Source organism: Lissotriton helveticus, chromosome 7 (genome assembly GCF_964261635.1).
Source record: "Lissotriton helveticus chromosome 7, aLisHel1.1, whole genome shotgun sequence".
Lineage (NCBI taxonomy): Eukaryota > Metazoa > Chordata > Amphibia > Caudata > Salamandridae > Lissotriton > Lissotriton helveticus.
The window spans coordinates 1039548831-1039572389 of record NC_136068.1 but is presented as its reverse complement, the minus strand read 5'-3'; the positions used below and the strand labels follow the sequence as shown (position 1 = coordinate 1039572389).

Genomic DNA, 23559 nt, shown 5'->3' with positions numbered 1-23559 from the left:
GATGTTAAGTGGCTTGCATTCTGATTTGTCTTTATTGAGTTTATATCCTGAGGCCTGTGCGTACTCCTCTATAGTCGACATAAGTGCGGCTATTGATGGGCCCGGGTTTTCAGTGGTAATGAGGATGTCATTCGCATAGGCAGCTAGCTTAACTGTGTCTCCCCCAATTGGGATCCCCCTTATGTCCTCGTTATTTCTGATCATGGCTAGAAGTGGCTCCAGGGCTAGTAGGAAGAGGGCTGGAGAGAGTGGGCAGCCTTGCCTTGTACCTCTTTCTAGGGTGAGTGGTTCGGATGTACCCCCGTTCACTACCACGCGGGCTTTTGGCTCTTTGTAGAAGGCTAGCACCATCCTTCTGAAGTTAGTACCTAGCCCGAATTTCTGCATGCAACGATCTAGGAAGGGCCACGACACTCTGTCGAAGGCTTTCTCTGCGTCAAGGGCGATCATGACCGCTGCATTGTTGCTGGCGGATGTGTGGTTTATTAGGTGGCATAATAGTCTAGTGTTGTCATGGGACATCCTATTTTTAAGGTAGCCTACTTGTGAGCAGTGTATGAGTGTGGGCAGGAACGCGTTTAATCTTGTTGCTAAGATCTTTGAGTATATCTTGCAATCTACGTTGATTAGGGAGATTGGCCGGTAGTTCTTGGGATGTTGTGGGTCTTTACCTTCCTTTGGGATCACTATAATGTTGGCTTCCGCCATTGAGGTTGTCATTTTCCCCTTTTGGATTCAGTCTGAGAACACCTGTACCATTGTTGGTCTGATTATGGGTAGGAATTGTTTGTAGAACCTCGCTTTGTAGCCATCCGGGCCTGGGGCTTTGTTGTCTTTAAGGCTTGCTACTGCCTTGTCTATTTCGTCACCCGTGATGTCTAGTTCTAGTGTTTCTCTCTGTGTCTCTGTGAGTGTAGGTAGTGGCATCTTATCTAGGAGCTCGCCACCGCCATCTTTGTTGAGGTTTTGGTCTTCCCTGTATAGATCTCCATAGAATTCCTTGAAAACCCTGAGGATCTCTTTATTTGCGGTCTGTGATTTGTTTTTAGAGTCCGTGATGGCGGCTACTGTGTGCTGTCTTTGCTTGCTCTTTAGATAGGAGGCAAGTGCCTTCCCAGCTCTGTTGGCGGTGCACAGATTGATGGCTTTGTATTTGTTGAGCCATGTTCCCGCTCTCTCGCTCAAGATTTTGTTCAGCTCGTATTTTTTCTTTGTTAGTGTTGTGAGAGTGTTCCTGTCTTCCAAGTTTGCTATGTGACCTGTCTCCAGGTCCTTTAATTCTTTCTCTAATTCTGTGATCTTTTTGTTTCTCTCTCTATTCAATCTTCCTTTGATGAATAGTAGTTTCCCCCTGATAGTGGCTTTCAGGGCGTCCCAGAGGATGCCTCTGTCAGTGTCTGGGTTGTCATTATGCTCTAGGTAGTCCCTCATGGAGTCTTCTATTTCTGCTGTAATGGTCTCCTTTTTGAGGAGTTCATCATTGAGCCTCCATCTGCGCTTGATTTCCCCGTTGTGCCTCCCTGACAGTGTTAGACTAATGTGTGAGTGGTCCGAGATTGACCTTGGTGCTATTTCTGTTTAGTCTATGAGGTGGGTGTGTGATTCCGAGATTAAAATGTAGTCAATCCGGCTGTAGGAGTTGTGGGGGTGTGAGTAGAAAGTGTAGTCTCTGGCGTCTGGGTTTTGGAGTCTCCATGGGTCTCTGCGTTGGAGCCTAGCGCACACATTTTTGAGAGTGTTGTGACTAGGCGTGTGTGGGTGTCTATCTGTCGCGTGGTCTAGCACTTGGTTTAGGTCTCCTGCGACTATTAGGAGGTCGTCTTGTGGGAGTTCGCTCAGTTTGTCTCCTATTTTTGTCCAAATGTGCCTGTCCTCCGTGTTTGGCCCATAGATGTTTGCTATGTGTATTGTCTCCTCCCCCCTGGTCAGGCTGGTTATTAGGACTCTTCCTTCTTCATCGGCATAGGAGTCTCGCAGTGTTAGTTTGGCCTTTTTGTTTTCAGTGTGATAACTCCTCTCTTTTTGTGGCATGCATGTGAGCTTATCGTGTGGTCTATCCAGTTCGCTTTGAGCCGGCTTGCATCGTCGGCCGATAGTTTGGTCTCCTGGAGGACACACACGTCGCTTTTTAGCTTGGCTAAGTGTTCTATGACCTGCCTCCTTTTGACCGGGTGGTTGAGTCCCTTAACGTTGAAGGAGACTACTTAGATATTGGCTAACAGCTGACTCTGCTGTGTGTGTGTCATCCTATGTGGTGGGTGTCACGCTTAGTTTGTGTTGCTTTGTGTGTGTTGGGTTTTCTTAGTTCAGGGTAGCATGAGCTTCCAGTTTTTACTGCTCCTCCCCCTTTGTGGTGGTGTGCTTTGTCCATGCTGTTTGTTTGTTGTTTGTGTTCATCCCCGAGAGTTGGGTAGGTAGTGAAGAGAAGAAAAGTGAAAGATAGATTAGTACATGTGGGAGATCCATATAAATTTACCCGGTGCTCCCCTCCCCCCCAGCCCTCCTCCCTCGCCTCCCCCCTCCCCCCGCTGCTTGGTGAGTGGGTGTGCGACAGCAAAGAACCCTGTTCTATTTCCCCCCCAAAGGCACAGTATTGAGTTCTTCCCATGTTCTGTCCTCACGCGCCCTGTGAACAAATCAGCATTGCATAAAGGATATATGTGGAACTTCCCCAGATCTCCCTTTGTGTGGTCCTTCAGTTACTCGCCTCCAGAGGTAGATAAGGTGTTGAGGTAGGTCTGTTGTGAGGTAGCTTGGTTGGTTCTGTATGACCTAGCTTAGGTGCGCATGGAGGTAGAAAGATTCAGAGCCACAACCAGTTCCCCCTAGATTCTGGCTCAATTCAAGCGTAGCCGCTCTGCCAAACACATTTATGGGCTCGGAACTCTGACAGACTCCACTCACCTCACACCTGATTTGAAAATCCCCAAACAATCAGCACGTGTCCTAGTGCGTCTGTTTCATCAATACCACGGGAAGTAGAGAGTTAAAAAAAAGTACGAGGTACGTTAACTAAAAGCTTGAAAGCTTAATATGTTTCAAAGATTCAGAGCCACAACCAATTTTCCCTAGATTCTACCAATTTGAAAGAGAGAGTGATTATGCGAGGTGACAAAGAGAGTGGGCTGCATTGAGCATTTTTACTAGGGCTGCTTTTGGTTCCCTATTCCATCTTTGATCCGGATTGCACACTTGGTGCCTGCCTCTCCACTGTAACTCACGGAACAGGAGAAGGATTTTGTTCATTGCACATCAAAACAGAATTAGACCTACTATCTTGGTCTCAACTTTCGAAAAGCCTTCATCGTGAAGCTTTGAAGTCCCTCTTCGTTAGATCTCGCCTAGCGTTGCTGCGCTCTTGGGTAGCTCACTAGGCGAGATTTATTGCATATGAGTACTTTCTGAAAAGGGCTTGCCATTGGCTTGCGTCACCGTTTATGTTAAACGGTGGGCAGCCATTGGGCATAAGGTTTCCAGGATACCTCCTTTTGGCTTTTTTAGCCAGCCCACCCGGACTGGCTCGCCTGCATTACGGCTGTTGTGACAACGTTTCTTATCAAAAGCTTCGTCAAGCTGCCTTGCTTGCGCCAGTCCGGCTCTCTGATTGGGTATCTTTTACAATCACGCTGTCTTCATGCCGACGTTACTGTCCCTCCTCCCGGCTGCAGCAGCAGTGAGGCAGTGCCATGCGAGGGGGACTCCCGGGGGTCACGGGCCGGGCGTTTGCCCTCCTGTCTCGGCATGTTTGTTTATTTAATTAGCTGAACGATTTGCACGCGGGCCGCTTTCACTTTTGCAGTCCTCTCATGTTCAGCTTGCACTGGGAAGTATCTTTTTAATTTCAGATTTCCATTACTGGTGTGCTCTCTACGTTTATCCCAGTTACTATTAGTGGGGACGGTGCTAATTTACATTGCTTCTAGACATTCTAATTGGGCACCTAAAGCTGTCATTACCAGTCAATTCAATGATGCTCACAATCTCTCCTCCCCACCTGTCCCATGCATCCTCATTTGTTTCCGATACCTCCTGTCTCCTTCTCTTCTGCCACAGGCTCTCTCTCTCTTACTTTCTCTCTCACCTTTGTCACACTCCCACTACATCTGCCCTCCCCTCTTTCTCTCTCTCCCTCCTTTTCCTTCTCAGTTTCTTATTTTTCTCTATCACTCTTTTTCTTCTCCACTACGGCTCTGTCTGTCCAATAGTCGTTGTCACACTCTCCTTCCCGCCAGTCACCCCTTTCCATGCTGGCCCCTGTCACACCCTCCTCGGTAACAGTAACACTGCCCCTTTCCGCTAGTAACCTGCCTGTCTCCTTCCCTCACCGACGTTCCCTCTGCAACACTTCCCTCATCCTCTGTTCCCCCCTCTTTCCAGTGACAGCGGGCTCACTGCCCCCCCCCCGCAGCCCCCAGCATCAGCTGCAGCCTTTGCTTCTGTGCATCCACAGGCAGCAGAGCAGCACATGCGTGTGAAGAGAGGGGAAACAACACCAGCAGAGGTGCTCTTTCAACCTTCTGACTTAGATTTGACTTCAAACCACTATCACGTGATCCAGCAATTAACAACCCCCTTTATCTCTCACATGGAGAGCTGCCCCCCCAACGCCGCCATCACCCGCATGCCAGTTCATTCCTCGTGCGCGTTAGTTTTAGCCCTTCACAGAAAGTCAAGAAAGGGAGTTCTTTATGAGTTATAACTTGTTTTAAAAGAGTTTCCGTCCCTGCCAGCATATGTGACTGGCATACAACAGGAGGAAAGCTAACAGATTTCATCTTGTCTCACCAATGGATTCATTCAGAAAAATAGATCACTGGAGGAGGGGGTGTTAACAGCAGGTAACTGCAAATGGTAGACAGTGTGGAGTTCGGAGGTAAGGCCTACCACGTGGGCAAATATACATTAATAACGAGCATGGACTCAGGTAGCCAGTCAGCCGGAAAGACCTCGAGCGGTCTTCCGCATGTTTATTTATACCACGGGGCGAGCCCGCCCCGGTGTTGCGTGTGCGTGCGTAGGGGAAAGAGATACAATGTGTGGGAGAGCCCGGGTGGCTCTCTACATCCCTCCTTTATTTTAGTCCTTGCCAGCCGGCATGTTCTCGGACTCATGTTCAGGGGGATGCGCAAGCAAAGTCCATCAGCCGCTGGCTCGGCTTCGGATTGGGCCTTAGACTGTAGCGGCGACTCCTGGTCCACGGCTGTTCGACAACCCCGGCCGGGGTTATCCCGAGACCTTCACTCGCCCCTTCAGCCCTTGGCTGACTCCGCCCAGTGTCAGGGCCTGGTGGCATCGGCCGTGGCGGAGTGTCCTCTCGTGGTGGAGTAGGTGCCGGACTAGGAAGACTGTCAAAGTCCATACCCTCCAAGTCTCCGGGTTCGACTCTCCTGGCTCTCGGTTGTCCAGCGGCTGTGTCAGCCACCTTCTTGAAACACGATACATTTCTCGTTACCGTTTGGCCGTCTCTATTTGCTGTAACCATGGTTCCTTGTATTCGTTCCACTATCCATACTTCGGGTTCAAAGGGAGTCCGAAACTTCCATCCGGGGTGACGATCTTTGACAACGACCGCGTCCCCTTCTCGGATGGTGGGATCTTTGGCGTGACGGTGCACACTTGCTTTCATGTTTGTAGCTTGTCTCCGGGCCTGTGTGGCCTCGGCGTCTCTCTCTTCCGGCACCCACGCGCTCACAGTGGGGATGCCATCCCTAGGAGCTCGTTTGAACAGTACATGTGAGGGGGCACATTTCGTCGTTGAGTGGGGCGTCTGACGGTAGGCTCCTAGAAATTGGTCCAGGGCAGTTTCTGGGTCTTCGCCATTGTCTACAGCTATCCTGAGGGCTCTATTTAATGTTCGCATCAACCTTTCCACTTCCCCATTGGCTTGGGGCCACAGCGGGGTGATCTTCCGGTGCCTGATCCGGAGGGCCTCTAGGTATGCCTGGAATTCCCTTCCTTGAAAAGGGGGTCCGTTATCGGACTTGATTTCTTCGGGGAGCCCCATCGTGGCGAACACGCGGTTCAAGACTTTCTTAACCTGCGGGAATGCAGTGGACGCTATGACCTCCACGATTGGGAACTTTGAGAAGGAATCGACCAGTACCAGCATGTGCCGTCCGTCCGGGAAACTGCCAAAGTCAATGCTGAGTTGAGCCCACGGTGCTTGGGGTGCTTCTTCCGTGAGCACGGGTGCTGGGGCAGGCTCACCACCTGTGATCGTGCATGCGTGGCAGGACCGTATCATTGCTTCCACCTGGCTGTCCATCGCGGGAAACCACACCTTACTCCTCAAACGGGCCTTTGTCTTAGCCATACCTTGGTGTCCTATGTGGGCTAGGCTCAGGGCCCGTTGCTGGAGACCTTCTGGCATGACGATGAGATGTCCGCGCAGCACCACTCCCTCGTCTCCGACGCTCAGTTCACTGCGTATTTGCCACAGCTGTTGCCTGGCGTGACTCACTTCCGGTCGGAGGCAGGAGGCGCCGTCGAGAAAATGGGCCCAGCGATTTCCCTCGAGGGCCTGTCGGACCCTCACCAGCGTCTCATCCGCCGCCGTGGCGTCGCCAATCTCCTTGAGCGACATGTTCTCAGGGCACGCTGCCTGCGTGACCATGTGGACGATCTCTTCCACTTCTTCTCCGTCTTCGGCGAGGGATTGTGGCGGGATGACATCAGGATGTCGCGACAAGTAGTCGGCGGGATTGTGCGCTCCTGGCCTGAACACCACCTTGAATCTGTAGCCCTGCAGCTGGACAGCCCATCGTTCGATGCGCGGGGGAGCTAGTCGTGACGTCCCCGCGAAGAGGGGCAGAAGGGGCTTGTGGTCTGTGACCACTGTGAATTCCTGTCCGCAGAGGTAGAGATGAAAATGCTGGCACGCCCATTTGATGGCCAGGGCTTCTCTTTCAATTTGGGCATACCTGGTCTCAGTGTCTGACAGGGCCTTGCTGGCATATGCAACTGGTTTCCACTCTTCAGGCCCGTGCTCTTGCAGCAGAACGGCTCCTAACCCTACTGGACTGGCGTCGACGATCAATTCGGTCCGCCTGCGGGGCTGGAAGTAGGCCATGGTGGTGTTGTCCAACAGAATGGCCTTGATGGTGTGGAACGCCTTGTTAGCGGCTGCAGTCCAGTCCCATTTCTGATCAGCACGAGTGAGGGCTCGGAGGGGTTCCGCGATGGCAGCTAGGTTCGGGATGAACCGGCCGCAGTATGTGGCCATGCCCAGGAAGCTGCGGACTTCAGTTTGACTCCGTGGGGTGCTGGCTGCTTTGATGGCCTCCGCCTTCTTGGGATCAACTTTCAGGCCTTCCCTCGTAAATGTGTAACCAAAGAAATCCACGGACTCTTGATAGAATGCGCATTTGGCTCGGTGTAAGGTCAGGCCGCTATCGGCGAGTCTTTGCAGGGTCGCCCTCAAGTTTGCATGGTGTTCTTCGAGGGTCGTGGAGTACACCAGGATGTCATCACTCAGGTTGATCACCCCCCGTAGGCCGGATAGCACCTCGCGAATGGCGTTTTGAAAGACTTCGGCTGCCGATGAGACGCCAAAGCTGAGCCGGGTGTAGCGACGCAGCCCCACGTGCGTCGAAAAGGTGGTGATGTATCTGCTAGCTGGCTCCAACTCAAGCTGGTGGTAACCTGAGTTGAGGTCCAGCTTGGAGAACCACTTCGCCCCGTTAAGGTCGGCTATGATGTCATCCATCGTAGGGGTGATGTGCCGTTCGCGCTTGACGGCGGTGTTGGGGAGTCTCATGTCCACGCACAGACGAATGGCTCCCGGCTGCTTCGGCTTAGGGGCGACCACCAGCGGTGAGACCCAGGGCGTCGGGCCCGACACTTTCTCGATTACCCCCAATTCTTCAAGTTTGCGAAGCTCCTCCTCCACTTGAGGCCTAAGGTTGAAAGGCACTCGCCGGTGCCTGAGAGCAATAGGTTTTACAGTTGCATCGATGTGCAGCCTAAACTTCTTTCCTTTGAGCTTGCCAAGGCCCTTGAACAGTTCAGGGAAGTCTTTTAGCATGAAGTCTGCGTGAGCTTGGTGCACTTGGTTGGCGAAAAACACCAGTCCCAGGTCCTCTGCTGTGTGGCAGCTCAGGAGGGTGCCCTTCTTGCCCTCGGTGATATGAAACTTGGTCACTGTGGAGTACTCCCCGTTGACAACAGTGGTTTGGATCACTCCACGAAGAGGCATAGGTTCCGTCCCTCCATAGGTGTAGATCTGTGCCGCGGACGGTGCCAACGTCGGCTTCGGGGACATTCGCTCGTACTGGTCCGAGTCCATGACATTCACAGACGCCCCTGTATCGATCAGCGCGTTGACATTCGTCCCATCAATCGAGACGGAACACATGGGAGGCGGTCTTCTTTTTGTGGATGCACGGCTCACATAGGAGATGACATATACTTCGTCGTCTTCATCGTCATCGTATCTGGGCGGGCGGTCTTGTGCCTCTGTGTCGGGAGGGGGCCTCTCCTGGTCGAGAGACAGCTGTCGGACGCGCTGTGTTACCGTCCTGGCGCGCGGGCCTGCTGATCGGAATTTCCCTCCCCGGCAGACGGCGGCGAAATGGTTCAGACGTCCGCACTTGAGGCATGTCTTGCCTTTGGCGCCACACGTGGCTGTGGCAGGGTGGTCTTCACCGCAGTACCCGCATTGACTGCCTCTTGGCGGGCCACCTCGCGGCCTCGCGGGCGGGAATCGTCTGTGTACCGCATCCACTCGTTCTTCTTTGATGGTCGGGGCTCTCGCCGCCGACGGGGCGATCACCGGGGTGCGCAGCGCTGCCTCCATCTCCTCTGCACGGGCATCGGACAGTTCATGTGATCTTGCCAGGATGAGGATCTCGTCTAGAGTGATACCTGGTTGCCTGAGGATCAGCTTTCTCAGTAACTTTGACTTACAGCCAACTATGATCTGATCCCTGATTTCGTCACGGGGATTGGTGAACGGACACGTGCTTGCTAGCCGTCGGAGTCGGGTGTAATACATGTCGACCGACTCGGAGTCCATCTGCCAGGCGCGCTTGAACTTGAATTTTTCAAAATCATTGTTCAACTGGGGATCAAAATGTGCGTCGAGGGCCGCGACAGCGGCCTCATAGTTATCCTCGGGCCCTGTGTTAGGGAGCGATTCGAACAGATCATAAATCTCTTGACCTCCATATAGAATGAGGAGCGACCTCTTCACCGTCCCATCTGTTTCTCTGGTTCCCTTGAAATACAGATTGAGGCGCCCGACCCACGCTTTCCAGCGGATGGCTGCCGTCGCTGGGTCCGCAGATTCGCTGAACGGCGGTATGGGCGCTGCGCCGGCGTGCTGATGCGCGTGAGGCGCAGGTGTGGGGGGTCCCATCGGGGCTAGTGTTCCTGCTTGAGCTTGAACTGGAGGTTGAGCCGCGGGCATGACCGGTGGCGGCTGGATCGCCTGCTGGGGGGGCTGGCCAGCCCCGACTTGGGCTGCCCCTGTCGCGTCCTGGCTCATTGCGAGGCGTCACTCAGGCTGTTCTGGTGCTTTCCGGGAATGGGGCGGCGCGTGGCGCGGGGCTGAGGCGCAGGCCGCGCCACGTGGCAGGGCGCCGTGAGGCCTGACACAGAAGGAGGCGGCAGCGGGGCACAGGGCACTTGGAATGTCCAGGTGGCAGCAGGCGTCAGGTCAAAACCCATGCAATTGCCAATGCTTGATAGCCCATCCCAGGTCAAAGTCCTTGCATTCGCCAATGCTTATTAGGCAGCAGACGTGTGCATGCAGCGGACCCTGAATCTCAGCAGAGGGCCCGGTGTGCAGCAAGGGCGGGCGCTGAGCGGGAGGGGCCTGGGGCGGTGATCAGCGTGAGCCTCAGAGCGGGTGTTGCCTGCGCGCCTTCGCCGGGATGGGGGCGGGCCTGCTCGCAGGCCGCGATCACGTGGTGCTCCGTCGGGTCTCTTCCGAGAGCCTGCGGCCGGCCGGCGCACCTCTTCCGCGCAGGCAGGCTGGAGAGGGCCGGGCAGGGGCCGCGCAGGCGGGGCAGACGGTCACTCACCCGCTGGATCTTCAAGGCCGCACGTCGACCCCACGGGTCCCGAGTCCCGCCAGCTGAAGGCGCTCCCTCACGGGAGACGCGTGGGCAGGTCTCGGGCGGAGGGGGACGCAGCACACTACGGCGGGAGTCACCACAGCAGGAGGCAGGCGGCGGAGCACGCCGGGGCGCCTGGCACACGTGGGGTACAAATAAACCGGCCTCGTCGCCAGTGTAAGGCCTACCACGTGGGCAAATATACATTAATAACGAGCATGGACTCAGGTAGCCAGTCAGCCGGAAAGACCTCGAGCGGTCTTCCGCATGTTTATTTATACCACGGGGCGAGCCCGCCCCGGGGTTGCGTGTGCGTGCGTGGGGGAAAGAGATACAATGTGTGGGAGAGCCCGGGTGGCTCTCTACAGACAGTTCCTGGAAAGTGCAACCCCGTGGGTTCTGCAGTCCCTGCAGGAGTCCGCAATAACCAGAAACCACCACCTTTTCACCATTTTGCGAATCACAAGATTACTGTGTAATTTGCCTAATGCTCGCTATTTTAACTGATCTGTAGGGAAAAACCATCATGTTGTTTGCTTTATTACTGCAGCGCCAGCAACCTCCTGCCCTAGGATAAGATAAATAAATCATGGCCGCAGGGCCTGGCAGGCAGCAGCACAGAGGCACCTTTCCGCAACCCTCCTCGCTGCTGCAACAGTTGTTTGGGAGCGAGAGCCCGATATTACTTCTACTTTTTTGTCATTTCCCCAAACACTTATGAAGCCAAAAGGTATGGCGTAATGGCTGACTTTAGAACTGGGGAACCATGTTCGAGTATTGGCGTCGGCTCAACATCCTGTGATTCTGGGCAAATCACCTAATTTTCCTGTGCTTACAAAAATGAATGTGTAATGTAATGTAACTGGTGCTCATGTAAAGCGCTTCAAAACTTTGGGGTCGAGATCGCACTATATGAATGAATGAATATAAAACGTGTAAAGCGCTAACTTTGACCAAGGGCGTCAAGGCGCTAACAGCGGAAGATAAATGCAGACAGCCGAGGCACCCCTAAACCAACTTCTAAGGGAACAGCCAGGTTTTTAACATTTTATGAAACAGAGTGTGTGAACATTGTCCAGCAATTTTGTCAGTAAGAGAATTACACAACTTAGCAACAGACGCTGAGAAGGATCTCCCACCCCATCTCAGCCGCTTAAATCTAGGCACCGTAAGAAGATGCTTACTGGCCGACCTGAGGTTCCTAGTAGGGACGTAATGATGAAATAATGCTTTGATACCATCCGGGCCCCAGCCATAGTAGGCATTATGAGTAAGCAAAGAGCTTTAAACGTGACCCTTCGGTCAATAGGGAGACTTTAGGGAGGATGAGACCGAGTGATGTTTAGGCACATCAGTCAACAGCCTAACCGCAACGTTTTGCACCAACTGCAGATGCTGCAGCTGTCCCTTATTAATACCCAAATAAAGGGCGTTGCAATAATCTAGTCTGGAGAGTATTAGAGCAACAACAACTTGTTTGCAGGCGGGTGTGAAAGACACTGTGTGACCTTCTTTATGATCCTTATCAACCCGAAACAAGTAGCCACCGTCCTACTGATCTGTAGATTGAGGGACAATGATTTGTCCAACAGGACTCCCAGGTTCCTACCGTGGGAGACAGGGCCGAGGCAAGTACCCAAAGATTCGGGCCACCACTCCCCGGACCAGATGTTTGCATTGTCCCCAAAAATAAGAACCTCTGTCTTCTCGCCATTCAATTTAAGATAGTTTTTGACCATCCATGATGATACTGCCTGCATACAGCTTTTAAAATTGCAGGCAGCATCACTGATGTTGTGAGTGATGGACAACATGATCTGCGTGTCATCCGCATATGACAACACTTCCAGGCCAAAAGATTTTACCACCTTTGCTAGCGGGGCAAAGTAGATATTAAACAATGTAGGGCTTAGCAAAGAGCCCTGAGGCACCCCACATAGCAAGGGGTTGGGTCAGAGTAGAAATTGCCCAGTTTCACCGTTTGGGTCCGATCACTAAGAAAGGGGGTGAGAAGACTTAGAGCAAGCCTCCAACCCCTATCTCCCTGAGGCGATCCACAAGCCTCAGTGGGGAAAGGGTATCAAAAGCTGCAGTAAGGTCCAGTAAAATCAGCAGAGTAGTATGGCCTGCATCCACCTGAGTGCGAATATTATCAAGCACCGTGGTGAGCGCAGTTTCGGTGCTATGGCCATTTCTAAAGCCATGTTGAGACCCATCAAGGATTTGGTTATCTCTCAAATAGGCGCTCAAATGATGGTTAAGGTGGGATTCAAGGATTTTAGCTGGAGCTGGCAGGAGAGAGATAGGTCGATAATTCTTCAATTCTAGCAAATCCAGCGAAGTCTTTTTTTAAGAGAGGCCTAACTACTGCTGCCTTCCAGGCCAATGGGTATTGCCCCTCCGAAATAGCCAGATTAAGGACAGAGGTGAGATGCGGTAAAATGGCCACTTTTGCACTCTTTAAAACTTTCAGGAGTCAAGAGTCCATTGGCGAGCGAGACATAGGGCCCTATTATGATGGCGGACGGACTTGCGTCCGTCCGCCACCCCCGAGGAAGAGGGACCGTCCACATGGGCAGCGGCGGTCCCTCCATGGCAATTAGGATGTGACCGCCACCCTGGCGGTCACATCCCCTACCTTTAACATTGCGGTGGATGCTGCTTCATGCAGCACCCGCCGCAAGGTTAAAAAATGCATGTTGACCTTTGCGTGCACGAAGCGGCAGGCACCGTGTGGTGCCTGCCGCTTCATGCACGCAAAGGCAGGGGGGTACCATAGGTACCCCCCATGTGCAACCCCCACCCCCCTTCACCCCTGGGGGCCCGCAACGGGCCCCCAAACAAAAGACCGTATGCCTTTCCACGGCGGAAATGCTGCTGTGGAAAGGCATAGTACCGCAGACATCCTAATATGCCTGGCGGTGTCTGATAGACACCGCCAGACATGTTAGAGCTTTTCTGCCACGGTCGGAAGGCGACCGCGGCGGAAAAGCTGCGGACTGAAAAAATATCCCCCCGCCATCCTATTCTGACGGGGGGTATTTGTTCAGTCCGCAGCGGATAATCCGCATCCTGCGGCCCATCGGTGGCTTCCGCCGGCCCGGAGGATGCGGATTATCCACAATCATAATGGGCCCCTTAGTTCCTTCTAACAACTGGTCTGTACTCTCCAAAGACAGACTCGGGAAGGAGAGTAGACTGGGGAACTTATTGTTACTAGAGCTATATAAGTTGATTTTGGTATTGTAAATAACAATGCCCTTTAATTTTAAAAAAAGCATTGCCATTTACAATGCCAATAGCTCCAAAACTCGCAGTTGCGAGACCTATTGCGTTGTAAATGCTTGTTTATTGAATTTTGATGGACTCTGAAGATGGCAATGGAAAGTGCAAAGTGGAGTTGCATTATACACACGTCCACAGGAGGTGATGTCCATGATTTCATCATTTTGAAGGAAAAGAATTGCATATGGCAGGAGTATGGATAGCATGGCTAAAGATGAACAAAAAAAAATTCAATGATATGGCTGATAGTATCATTTTGTAGGCCAGCACTCTTTTGGGAAGTAAAAGTCCTCTGCATGGTAATGGGCGTGCAGCCCTGCCCTGATTGGCCCAATTGTACTAATGTCTGCATTCCTAATGCTGATTTTTGTTGTCATAGACAAACACAGATGACGCTTGTGCGTCTCATGGCCTTGCTCATGGATTGCAGTCTTGTGGGACAGGGAGGGGCCCCACAAAGCACTACCCTTGTATTGGTGAGAGGCTACTGTTTTCACCAGGAGTTAAGCAGCACAAGTGCGGTGTTGACAGTAGGAGTAAGCAATTTTTTAACCAGTGTCACTGGAGCGAGGCCTACAGGCTCACTCAGGTAAAGTTCTGCTTCCCTGTGGTTAACTCACCCTTGACCTACATCGGTTTGCTGTGTAGTGCTATGCAGTACATGGATAGTGTACCTGCGCTGGGTGTATCTGTGCCTGGGAAGGGTGTAATACGGATATAATAATACAGTATTGGTTTGTTGTAGGTGTAATGTTACTTGTTGTATTATATATCTGGATACAATGACAGAAGCAGCAAAATACATGTGGGGCAGCACACTATGCTATGCACAGATTTGTATCTAAAGTGTTTTTAAGCCACGCCCTTAGTTTCATCGGCCACGCCCCTTTAAGAGACCCCCCCCCCCGTTTTTCATCCCACTTAAAGCCCTGCCTGTTAGACTGGACTGTATGCCTCTCTGTGCCCTGTAGGTGGTGGTCTGGCAACAAAACGGGCTTCGTATTTCTGACCGGCGTGGAAAGAGACAGTACAGCCGCTCAGAAGTGTCCGATGAGCTCATCTCATTGGCAAGAGAATGGCAGGCACACTGTGGCATATAGGAATGCTATCCAACGTATAGCTGCATACCATGTACCGCAATCTAATCTTTACCCCTTAACCCGAAGAATCAGTTTACTTAAGTGATTTCCAGCAGTGTAGGAGTTTTACACGGAGACCGCACACGCACACAGATGCCTCCGAAGGGTGCACCTAACCACGCAATGTTATTAATAACTGCAGGCCTGAGTGGCACTGAGATGCTAAGTTTACAGTTCTAAGTTAGGATACTCCGAAAAACGGAGCGTTTGAGTTGCTGGATGAGAGGGACCAACACGATGTCCGCGACCCTGAGGTAACCGCTGCCACCTAGTGTGAGCTCTGGCCCACTGCTTAGGGGCGGTACTTCAGAAACAGCTTTGTGATGCGTTAGTTCAGTGAGGGCACCGGCTGGCACCTGTCATTGCAATACGCACCTGGGAGAGTTAAAAGTGCAGCAGTGATGCCAAGGAACCCAGCAACCCAACAACAATGGTCTGATCTTCCTGGCTAAACGCTTGTGCACGCATCTCCTGCTTCGAGGACAGGGGCAGATTGCGTTATTCTCCCAAGCCACTTCTCCTCACCTCTCCACATGCAGGGAGAAATAGGGCTGCAGGGAGCAGGGCCCGAGGGCAGACCAAAGTGGGAGCAAAGTGTTTGAAGCTGTAGAACTACGCTCTCCATTTTATTCGCCAGTGAATCTTCCCAGTGCTCTGCGAGCATAAATTCTACCTTCCCAAGAAAACAAGGACCGAGTTTGATTATTCAAAAAGATATGTCTGGCGAATCATGATGAAAGACTAACTGCTCATCATTGCATATTAATGTTACTCTATGAGCCATATATAGAGATTTGTATGTGGGCGAATTGAAAGGTAGAAGGCAATGTAATATAGCAGGCTCTATGGTCTAGAAATCCCCCCAAAATACAGTAAATCGACTCATAGACAGTGATGTACTTTCAGCACCCCCACCCCCTCTAGGTGACAAGTGTACATCACACTGTAATCCCCCACCAACAAATATTTGTAAATGCATGGCGTTTGTCTCATGTTCAGACTTGGTATTTAATAATTTGAAGTAATGGGACTTAAAAGTACCAGTCTTGTAGGCAGTGAGTTGGTCACGTAGATTGACGTTTCACTTAAGTTCCCAGTGAACAGTACTCCACTTCACGATAGCAACTTGATGTATCCCCCAGAGAGGCCTAACACTGCAAGGGCATTTTCTATGAATTGCAACTGGAGCTAGCCTTACTAGACCACCTTTGATGAACATTCAGAGAATGTGGTGTGAGAATTCTTCCACTACGTCCACGTATGTTTATTTTTCCAAAATGGGGGCTCTGCGTATCAATAAACACCTAAATGAGCGAGATGATTTTTTTTTACTAGTTAAACGCTTTACGTTTTGCTGAGACTACAGAAATGAATCCAAAGAGTATAGCGGACACAAAAATGACAAATCACTATTAGCACCCCTTTTGCCTCTTTCTGCACCTCTGTTCCTTCTTTCTGCACCTCTTTTGTTTCTTTCTGCACCTCTCTTGTTTATTTCTGTATCCCTATTGCCTCTTTCTCCACCGTTCTTACCCCTTTCTGCATCTCTGTTGCTTTTTTATGCATTTCTCTCACTTCTTTCTGCACCCCTTTTGCCTCTTTCTGCACCCCTGTCGCCTCTTTCTGCACCTCTGTTCTTTCTTTCTGCACTTCTTTTGTTTCTTTCTGCAACCCTCATGCTTCTGTCTGCATCTCCCTGCCTCTTTCTCCACCCCTCTTCTATCTTTCTGCACCCCTGTTGCCCCTTTCTGTACCTCTGTTCCTTTGTTCTGCACTTCTTTTGTTTCTTTCTGCATGTTTCTTGCTTGATTCTGCACCCCATGTGCCACTTTCTGCTCCCCTCTTCCCTCTTTTTTATTTTTTGAATTTCTCAGGAACTACATAATGGATTTACACCATTTAAATTAAAGTCGCTTTCTGAACCAAGAGCTACCTTTCTGCCAAATGTGGTGTAATTCCGTTCAGCAGTTCAGGCTGTAGCCATGTCTAAAGTTCCTATGGAAATCAACATGGAGAAATCGTGTTTTAGGACCCCCCGTTTTTCTCGGTCCTTGCTTGATGAATCACACCGACAAGGAGATGACCTGAGTGAACCATTAATTTTGAAAATTTCACAAAAATTTGTCAAGCGGCGCCAAAGATATTGGCAAAAGAAAAAACTGTTTTTGAATAGAAACAAGGTCCTAACTATAACTACCTACTGGCGACAGCCAGTAGGTAATATATATACACACACACACACACACACACACCCCTATGTTTACCTAACATTATATATGGCAAGACCTCCACCCTATGGCCCCCTGCCCTCCTCCCCACTCTGTCTCTCTGTTGCTGGGAGCAGGCACTGGACCTCCTCTAAGGCAGAATCTGATAAATTACTTCAATTAGTCAAGACTTCAGAGGCTTGTGTGAAAGGAGAGCATACCTTTAACTTCTGATTCGAAGGTTGACCTGACCTTCGTCCCAAAAACCAGGACATATATTTAAAATGAACAAAAGCTTTGGGACAGCCTTTGAAAACCAGGACTGTCCAGGGAAATCCAGGACCTCAGGTCACAAATAGTGAGAGGTTACAAGGAAGAGGACTGGGCACATCTCAGGAAGAAGATGGGGGTTATAAGAGAATCAAGAAGAGTAGGGCTGGGCCCTTGGCAAACCTTTTAATACACATATCACTGTGGCTGACATCCAGGTGTGAACTCTAGTCCCTCCCATGTGGGGCTATCAGCTTTGGAGTCGCTCCTGCTGTGGGAGATTGATTTCAAGAGGAAGAAGGAGCAGAGGAGTTGGAATTTCAAAAGAGGCAGACACCCAATGTAAACTTCAAACAATCAGGCTCCAAATCACATTTAGTGTCTGGAAATGGACTATAAAAAGGGGTCCTTGAGACACCAAAAATTGTCGTCTGCCAAACAGCCAGATGGGCTTTTTGAGGAGGGGATGGTCTGCAAGACTTCTGCCTGTGACCAGGATTGGGGCCAAGGGCTCCTAGTCTCCCTGCTGGCTGAGGGGACATCATCCAGGGAATACAAGACTACTTACCCTTGAGCCTGGAGCACCAGCGACTGCCTGCTTTCCAAGACCAGTGTGCCCTGTGAGCAAGAGGAAAGCGTTAGAGGGAGGTAGGCACTGTGAGGAGTCCTGTCAAGTGGACTCCCTTGTGAGGTGTGAGGAGACATCTGCTGCACTGAATGGGTCATTGGCTGTGTGCAGGATGAAGTCAGCGACCCTCTTATGCCACAGGAGGGCCATTGTGAAATGAGCAGTGTGCATCACTGCACCAATTGGATCGTACCCTGTGCGTAGTGAGTAGCCGGTGACCCGTATGCCAGGAGGGGCCACAGCAAGAAGATTGCCATTCTGTGAAGTCCGTAGCCCTTGTGTCGTGGTGAGCCGCAATCCTGTGTTCCAATAGGGGCCGTGGTTGAGTACTTTAGTGTGCTGAATGGGTAATGCCCACATACAGAGAGGCTACAGTGAACTCGTATGCTAGAGGGGTCACTGGGAGCAATAAGACTTGCAACCTTATCGACACCCTCACCAGAGAAGTGAGGTCGCAATTGGAGTACCTGCATACCGCTATCAAGAAGGATCTGCTTCAGGGTCGTAGCATCATCTCCCAACCCATACCATGAGCTGGATCAGACACTTACCCTGTAAGGAGGAGTCACAAAGAGCGTCTGGTTGCTTCGGTGTCACAACCTCTTGTGAGGAACTCTGTGCCCATTAAGTGCCGCCTGTCTGGGCCATGTCCGGTGAAGTCACCTGATTCAACTGCTGCTGTGTTCTCAGGATCTCAGGGGACGCTCCAAGCCTGCAGGTGAGGGTGAGACTCATCTCAGGCAGTTGGCTCAGGGGAACTTGCCTGCTAGTTAGTGCCGGGGCACTGAAACACTGTTGACTTTAAAATAGTCAGAGTGGACTCAGACCACTAGTGGGGCTCGCCCAGGATATTTCCCATGGTGAGAGTGGAATAACCACTATCGCTAGGAGTGAGGAGGGAGTGGGAACCGGGGGACAACCTAAAGAAACACAGGAGACCTGACCTCAGGGGAACTGTGTAGTTGTTTGTGAATGTCATATTTCAACTTTGTGTTGGTAGCGGTAGAAATAAATTATTCTATTTTTTCATAAAAGTGAGTATTTGGTTAGACAATGGTTTATTGTAGCTGTTGCATGCATTTTGAGTTAGGAGCCTTACTTATACCCACCTCTCCCCACCGAGAGAGCCTTGGACTGCTCAACCACATCACTACTTAGAGTCATGTGCAGAAGGGGTACTTGGCCCAGTTCATCAGGATCCATAGTAGGTCGGGCCCAGGGACATCAGGAATAGAAGGTCTCACCCCCCCACAGTTGGGCTCAGTAATTCAGCCTGCCCCATAGCCCTCTTAAAGGGGTTCCGACTCACACCACACCTGGAGCACCGACAAAATGACAAAGGCACTTGTTTCTTTTTATTTACTGATCTGAGTTGCATGTGTAAATAAAAAGAAAAAAACGTGCACACGGTTTTTGTTATTGTTTTGCTTAATGGGTGGTGGAAGCAACATGGGGGATGGAAGCAACACAGAACAGGTGGGTGGTAGGAAGCAACACAGAGGTTATGGATGGGGAATCAACTCAGAGAGTGAGAGAGAAGTAAATGACAGAGAGAGCAATATGGAGGATGGAGGAGGAAAAGCAAATGAGCAAGAGAGAGATCCACGTGGAGTTGAAGGGGGAATTCAATGGGTGAGCACATCACGCAGGTGGTGGGGGAAGCAAACAGGTGAAGGAGAGAAACACAGGTAAAAGAAGTGCACGAGGGCAACAGCTAGAAAACACATGAACTCTCATGGAGTGCTTAACCAAAAAGAACAAAGTAGTGTCTGAAAAATGAGCAGTGGAAGCACACATGTAATGCAGCCATGGTCCAAGGGAGGAACAACCACAAGAAAAGAACTTAAAGCCCACACAAGCTAACAAATAAAAAGCAAGCATATGAGAGTGACGATGAAGCTGTCTACTGGTAAGAACTGGAAGGACCCTTAGCTCACTGTAAGCTGGCAAAAGGTATTTTCGCAAACAGACAGTTTGCGCTGTCTGGCAGGCAAGACCTAAAAAGGCAGTTAGGGCTGCTTTGGTAAGGGGAAAGAAAACATAATTAGAAAAATATTTCATAGTCACTGAACCTAAGTTGGAAAATGTAATTTCACTACAGCAGTTTTTGCACATTACTGAGGAGCTTGAGAAGCCATTGGGTGAGGCAGGAGAGTATAAAGAAGGGATGGTACCTGAAAGGAGTTGAGGATGAGGAGGAAGAAGAGCTGTACTGTCCGGGCGGTACCCGATGTCAGCTCATCTGCCATGAACACGAACAGAATTTCATGGACCCCAAGAAGTGGGAGGAGGGTCAGCGTGGACTTTGCCAGCCGGCACTTGGAGTCAGAGAACCTCAGCTGCTGGTGTCGGTAATTGCACACCAAGTGGAACAGCACCTTTAGGAAGATTATGAAGTTCACCTGTGGGAAGGAAGAGTAGCCATAAGCTGAGAGGAAACACAAGAAAACATTTCGGTAAAGATGATCAAAGAATATTAGAGAGACAGGGAGACAGAAGGGGCACAGTATCCTGAAGAGCTGGGGAGAGAGGCAGAAAAGCCTGGTAAAATATAATGATAGAGACTATAGAGATTGAGCAGGGGTGTTGAAAGAGTGAGAGAGAGGGGAAGGGGTAAAAGAGCAAAATGAATAAAGAGGAAATGAGAAATTAACAGGGAATTAGATACAGAAAACAAAGGTCGAAGCAAAGGGGAAAAGAGAAGGAAGAACAATATGGGGGTATTGGAGATTAAGAGCCTGGATATGGTGTGTGTCATGTTTTCAATATTTGCACAACGCACATCTATAACCAGTGTGATCGGATAGTGCCAGTGGGATGCATGAAAGTGCATGCAAAGCTGTACTGTCCTGGGCAATCTGGAACATGTCTTGCAACACATATCTGGGCTGTCTGAGTGTGCATGGCCCAGGAGAAGTCAAGGGGAGATGAGGCCTAGCGACTAGAGCTCTCAGCCTTGGAAACGGGGAACCAGGCTCAAATCCCCAATTTGGCTTAACATCCTGTGATTCTTGCAAAATCACTTAGGGCCCAGTTTAGAGTTTGGTGGACATGGTACACCAGCACAAACCCTTGGTCCGCCTGCTCTATTATGAGTCAGAAGGATCATCCGGTTTCTAACTGTGGTGCCTTCGCTGGCTCAGCCATCGGAAACCTACACCGACGGCCTGACAGAGTAGCAGTGGCGGCCACCGCAGAGCTCAAGTAGGGGTAAGGGGGACACAGGATAGGGGATTAGGGAAATAATAAGAATAAAACAAAACGTACCTGTTCTGACACTGATGCTGCAGTCCGCAATCGTGTTCCTCTTCTCTCCTGATAGTGTCCTAGCAGGCCCGGGACACCAGTACAGGCTCCCCACCCAATACCGCTCTGCTCTCAATAGCATGAGAATTGCAAAAAACACAGTTGATGGACAGAATGTAGAACAATGTCATACATTCACCCCAGTACAAGGATCTGGGCCTAAATCCATCGTTTTTTTGCACTCCACACCACCCTGGGTTAGACACTGGCTATTTGCAAATCAGATCTGACCCTGTGCCTCATGGGAACAGTCCAGTCCGAACTACCAAGCCATGTCTTTCCCAGACCGGAATCAAGCATCCAAGGACCGGTTTCTGGCTATCAGCCTTCATTCAGCCTGGATAGCTTGACTCCAGTGGTGTAGAGAGCCTGGGACTCACGTCTGAGCATACCCAGCCCACTCGGGGCGAAAATTGCAAAAAACACAGTTGATGGACAGAATGTAGAACAATGTCATACATTCACTCCAGTACAAGGATCTGGGCCTAAATCCATCGTTTGTTTGCACTCCACACCACCCTGGGTTAGACACTGGCTATATGCAAATCAGCTCTGACACTGTGCCTCATGGGAACAGTCCAGTCCGAACTACCAAGCCATGTCTTTCCCAGACCGGAATCAAGCATCCAAGGACCGGTTTCTGGCTATCAGCCTTCATTCAGCCTGGATAGCTTGACTCCAGTGGTGTGGAGAGCCTGGGACTCACGTCTGAGCATACCCAGCCCACTCGGGGTGAAAATTGCAAAAAACACAGTTGATGGAGAGAATGTAGAACAATGTCATACATTCACCCCAGTACAAGGATCTGGGCCTAAATCCATCATTTTTTGCACTCCACACCACCCTGGATTAGACACTGGCTATATGCAAATCAGCTCTGACCCTGTGCCTCATGGGAACAGTCCAGTCCGAACTACCAAGCCATGTCTTTCCCAGACCGGAATCAAGCATCCAAGGACCGGTTTCTGGCTATCAGCCTTCATTCAGCCTGGATAGCTTGACTCCAGTGGTGTGGAGAGCCTGGGACTCACGTCTGAGCATACCCAGCCCACTCGGGGTGAAAATTGCAAAAAACACAGTTGATGGACAGAATGTAGAACAATGTCATACATTCACCCCAGTACAAGGATCTGGTCCTAAATCCATCGTTTTTTTGCACTCCACACCACCCTGGGTTAGACACTGGCTATATGCAAATCAGCTCTGACCCTGTGCCTCATGGGAACAGTCCAGTCCGAACTACCAAGCCATGTCTTTCCCAGACCGGAATCAAGCATCCAAGGACCGGTTTCTGGCTATCAGCCTTCATTCAGCCTGGATAGCTTGACTCCAGTGGTGTGGAGAGCCTGGGACTCACGTCTGAGCATACCCAGCCCACTTGGGGTGAAAATTGCAAAAAACACAGTTGATGGACAGAATGTAGAACAATGTCATACATTCACCCCAGTACAAGGATCTGGGCCTAAATCCATCGTTTTTTTGCCCTCCACACCACCCTGGGTTAGACACTGGCTATATGCAAATCAGCTCTGACCCAGTGCCTCATGGGAACAGTCCAGTCCGAACTACCAAGCCATGTCTTTCCCAGACCGGAATCAAGCATCCAAGGACCGGTTTCTGGCTATCAGCCTTCATTCAGCCTGGATAGCTTGACTCCAGTGGTGTGGAGAGCCTGGGACTCACGTCTGAGCATACCCAGCCCACTCGGGGTGAAAATTGCAAAAAACACAGTTGATGGACAGAATGTAGAACAATGTCATACATTCACCCCAGTACAAGGATCTGGTCCTAAATCCATCGTTTTTTTGCACTCCACACCACCCTGGGTTAGACACTGGCTATATGCAAATCAGCTCTGACCCTGTGCCTTATGGGAACAGTCCAGTCCGAACTACCAAGCCATGTCTTTCCCAGACCGGAATCCAGCATCCAAGGACCGGTTTCTGGCTATCAGCCTTCATTCAGCCTGGATAGCTTGACTCCAGTGGTGTGGAGAGCCTGGGACTCACGTCTGAGCATACCCAGCCCACTCGGGGTGAAAATTGCAAAAAACACAGTTGATGGACAGAATGTAGAACAATGTCATACATTCACCCCAGTACAAGGATCTGGGCCTAAATCCATCGTTTTTTTGCCCTCCACACCACCCTGGGTTAGACACTGGCTATATGCAAATCAGCTCTGACCCTGTGCCTCATGGGAACAGTCCAGTCCGAACTACCAAGCCATGTCTTTCCCAGACCGGAATCAAGCATCCAAGGACCGGTTTCTGGCTATCAGCCTTCATTCAGCCTGAATAGCTTGACTCCAGTGGTGTGGAGAGCCTGGGACTCACGTCTGAGCATACCCAGCCCACTCGGGGTGAAAATTGCAAAAAACACAGTTGATGGACAGAATGTAGAACAATGTCATACATTCACCCCAGTACAAGGATCTGGGCCTAAATCCATCGTTTTTTTGCCCTCCACACCACCCTGGGTTAGACACTGGCTATATGCAAATCAGCTCTGACCCAGTGCCTCATGGGAACAGTCCAGTCCGAACTACCAAGCCATGGCTTTCCCAGACCGGAATCAAGCATCCAAGGACCGGTTTCTGGCTATCAGCCTTCATTCAGCCTGGATAGCTTGACTCCAGTGGTGTGGAGAGCCTGGGACTCACGTCTGAGC

General features: G+C 50.7%; 1 protein-coding gene across 1 annotated transcript in view; it reads right to left on the bottom strand.

The window, feature by feature from the left end:
* LOC144769378 (glucagon-like peptide 1 receptor) overlaps window positions 1-23559 on the bottom strand; it is a 368429-nt gene that overhangs the window by 36846 nt on the left and 308024 nt on the right. Inside the window, exon 10 of the mRNA XM_078653433.1 lies at window positions 19759-19986. Coding sequence (XP_078509559.1) covers window positions 19759-19986 — 228 coding nt within the window. The remainder of the gene's footprint in view (window positions 1-19758; window positions 19987-23559) is intronic.